The sequence below is a fragment of the Lactuca virosa genome, chromosome 5, assembly GCF_052849685.1.
Source record: "Lactuca virosa cultivar CGN04683 chromosome 5, Lactuca_virosa_CGN04683_v6, whole genome shotgun sequence".
NCBI lineage: Eukaryota > Viridiplantae > Streptophyta > Magnoliopsida > Asterales > Asteraceae > Lactuca > Lactuca virosa.
This window is the reverse complement of record NC_136430.1, coordinates 86,774,892-86,778,320: the sequence shown is the minus strand read 5'-3', so window position 1 is coordinate 86,778,320 and position 3,429 is coordinate 86,774,892. Positions and strand designations below refer to the sequence as shown.

General features: G+C 34.6%; 1 protein-coding gene across 1 annotated transcript; it reads left to right on the top strand.

Moving 5' to 3' along the window:
- Positions 1-1,018: 1,018 nt before the first annotated feature.
- On the top strand, positions 1,019-2,850 carry LOC145114634 (cysteine proteinase 15A-like). The gene is made up of 4 exons (XM_079050685.1): positions 1,019-1,519; positions 1,886-2,005; positions 2,106-2,349; positions 2,433-2,850. The coding sequence occupies exons 1-4, from the start codon at positions 1,061-1,063 to the stop codon at positions 2,702-2,704; spliced, it is 1,095 nt and encodes a 364-aa protein (XP_078906811.1). The 5' UTR covers positions 1,019-1,060; the 3' UTR covers positions 2,705-2,850.
- The last annotated feature ends 579 nt before the right edge of the window (positions 2,851-3,429 follow it).

Genomic DNA, 3,429 nt, shown 5'->3' with positions numbered 1-3,429 from the left:
TAATAAGGTTAAATAAGTATCAAACGTAAAGTGTAATTATAAATAAACTAAATTTCAATATTAATATAATATTTTTATGTCTATTTATAAAGTTATGTCTTTAACTTTTAACATATTATACTTAATTTATTAGATTTAATATGTTGTTGTATGTAAACCATTATCAGTTTAAAGTTACAACTTTTGAACAGTTTGGACAAAATACTTAAATTGTTAATTTAAATATAACATTACAGGGTCAACTTCAATATAAATTTCAGTTCCACTTAAAAACCCCAAAGAATATTTTATGAATAGTTAAAAGTGATAAATTGTAGTGTTAAATGCAAAAACGAAATTGTAATCTCTATTTAACTAAAATATTTTCTAAAGATATTTTTATAATCGTTAAATGTTTTAGAATAAGTAGCTTAAAATAACTTATAATAACAATAGTTAAAAATAACTCTATATAAATGATTATATTGTTACCTTTAAAATCAAAAAAAAAAAATTTAAAATTAATTAACGATAACAACAACTATAAATAACATTAAACCATATATTATATTTAATTTTATTTATGATTAACTCGCAGGTAGATGTCATTTAAACGATTGAGATTATGCAATTTTAATAGATGTATATATTATTATATAATTCAAAATAGTCAATATATTATATCAACTTAGTATACGAATTATTATATTTATTATTGTTATATTTAAAAAAAAACATATATTTGTAAAAATATCAACTATATAGGTGCTTTCGCGCAACGCGCGAGCATTCGCTAACTAAGCATTAAGATGTTTAGTTTGTCTACTTATAACTCAAGACTCAAGAGGTAGTTGAATGGCATCTGCAACTAAATGTAAGAGCTGAAGTGTAAATATCTTTCACGATGACCACTATTCTATCGACGCCTGTTGCTTCTCGAAGGAAGACTTTTATTTAGGATCAGTGTTGTTATCCAACGACACGTGTCAAGATCTCAATGGCGCAACGCCCCACTGATCATCTATAACTGGATGAGCAGGAAACCCCACAAACAAAATATCTCTAATCCCCACCAATCACCATGGAACGATTCTCCCTCTTCTTCCTCCTCTTGTCCGCCTCCATAACCGTCGCCGTTGCCATCGATGAATCTGCTACGGATCCGTTGATCCGGCAAGTCGTCCCGGAGGAGGAGACCTCCGCCGATCATCTATTGAACGCAGAACACCACTTCACTCTGTTCAAGAGCAAGTTCGGTAAGACGTATGCGACTGCAGATGAGCACGATTACCGTCTGTCCGTCTTCAAGTCTAACCTTCGCCGTGCCAAGCGCCACCAGCAACTAGATCCCACTGCTGAGCACGGCGTTACCAAGTTCTCCGATTTGACCCCGTCGGAGTTCCGTAAGACATACCTCGGCTTGAAGAATCCTCTAAAATATCCCGCCGATGCGAACAAGGCGCCTATTCTTCCGACAACCGATCTTCCTGAAGACTTTGACTGGCGCGATCATGGCGCTGTTACTGCCGTTAAAGATCAGGTATGTGCTAGTCTCTGTAGTTGTTACGCAACCTTTACAAAAACTTTTAAAAGTATGGTTGACTTTTTATCTTGCCGTGTATACAACGTTTCGAATATGAAATTTGATAATAGCATGAGTTTTGCAACAAATAACGAGCTAATTAGTTTGTAAAAATCGATCAAATCATCATCGATGGATTAACGTATTGTAAAATCGATACACCCTTCTCCAGACCAGATAATAGTATTCTTAGGAATTGATCAATTTTGGAATCTTAGAATTAGTTCATAAAAATTATTCGAATACCTTATCTTTATGTAACGAATCAAATAACTTTGTGTTTATAATATTGCAATCAATTAATTTTGTGGCCTCCTATTTTAGGGTTCATGTGGATCGTGTTGGTCTTTTAGTACAACCGGAGCTTTAGAAGGATCCCACTTCCTTCAAACAGGGGAGTTGGTTAGCCTCAGTGAACAACAACTTGTGGATTGTGATCATGAGGTTTGTACTTTATAATTTATATCATCTCCTCCACTTCTATTATTTGATTTTGTTATCAAGTAATCTTTAGCTAAGAATATTTCTTCCTGTTCTTTTTCAGTGTGATCCAGAAGAAAAGAATGCATGTAATGCAGGTTGCAATGGTGGGCTGATGACCAGTGCATACGAGTACATACTCAAGTCTGGTGGAATTCAAAAAGAATCCGATTACCCCTACACAGGAAAAGATGGCACTTGTCACTTTGACAAATCCAAAATCGCAGCATCTGTAGCTAACTTTAGCGTCATTGGCACAGATGAAGACCAAATCGCTGCTAATCTTGTCAAACATGGCCCTCTTTCAAGTAAAACCCTAATCATGTCCTTTTAACTCTTCTTTCTGTAGTAAATAAAACAGTATCTGAAAGTGTTATTATCTTCTTTGCAGTTGGAATCAATGCAGCTTGGATGCAAACATATGTTGGTAAAGTATCATGCCCTTATATATGTTCAAAGAAGCGATTGGATCATGGTGTTCTTCTTGTTGGGTATGGATCAGCTGGTTATTCGCCTAGCAGACTTAAGGAGAAGCCGTACTGGATCATCAAGAATTCATGGGGAGCAAACTGGGGAGAGGAAGGGTACTACAAAATCTGCAGTGGGTACAACTCATGTGGAATGGATACCATGGTTTCTGCAGTGGTTTCTACAAATACTTGAAATTCTTGATGGAAATCAACAATGTGTATATATGTATTATGATGGTGATTATGTTAATTGTTGAAGCTTTAAGTTATATTTGCGTATTGGCTTCACTATGAAAAACATTACTAGTTTTTAATTAATGGTTCATGCTTTTGTTTCAAGTATATGTTGACTGCAAAATGTGGTGTTTTTTTTTATCGCCGTGCATGATGTATTTATATGGGTTTTCGATGTGGAATTTAACAATTTGTTAAAGAATTTAACAATGTTTCTTGTATTGCTGCTTTCCATAGTCTCTCTTATATTTCATACACATTGATATGTTTCAAAATTTCTATGTTTTGTTTCTAGCACATATTGTGCCAACTGTTACTTAATGACGAACCTCTCTGGGAGACTTATGAATGGTTACAATCGAGATTATGAATTATAAAATATCAGTAGAATACCTCATGGATATAATGCGAAGAGAAGTAGACAAATGTGACAGTGGAGATTGTGAAATAACCGATACATATAGTAAGCATAGAGGGGCAAAAGGTTCATCTTGGCCTAAAAACGGTAATAAATGGCCACGATTTCAACGCGCCTTCTTCAAACAATTATAAAACCAGATGCAACTTCTCAATAGCTCTCGAATCGCCATGAAGAAATGTTTCAAGATAACAAGGCTACTGTGTTTGCTCAAGATCAACAAGCCAATGTTGGCAACCCTGATTTCTGAAAATAAAACGGTTCTC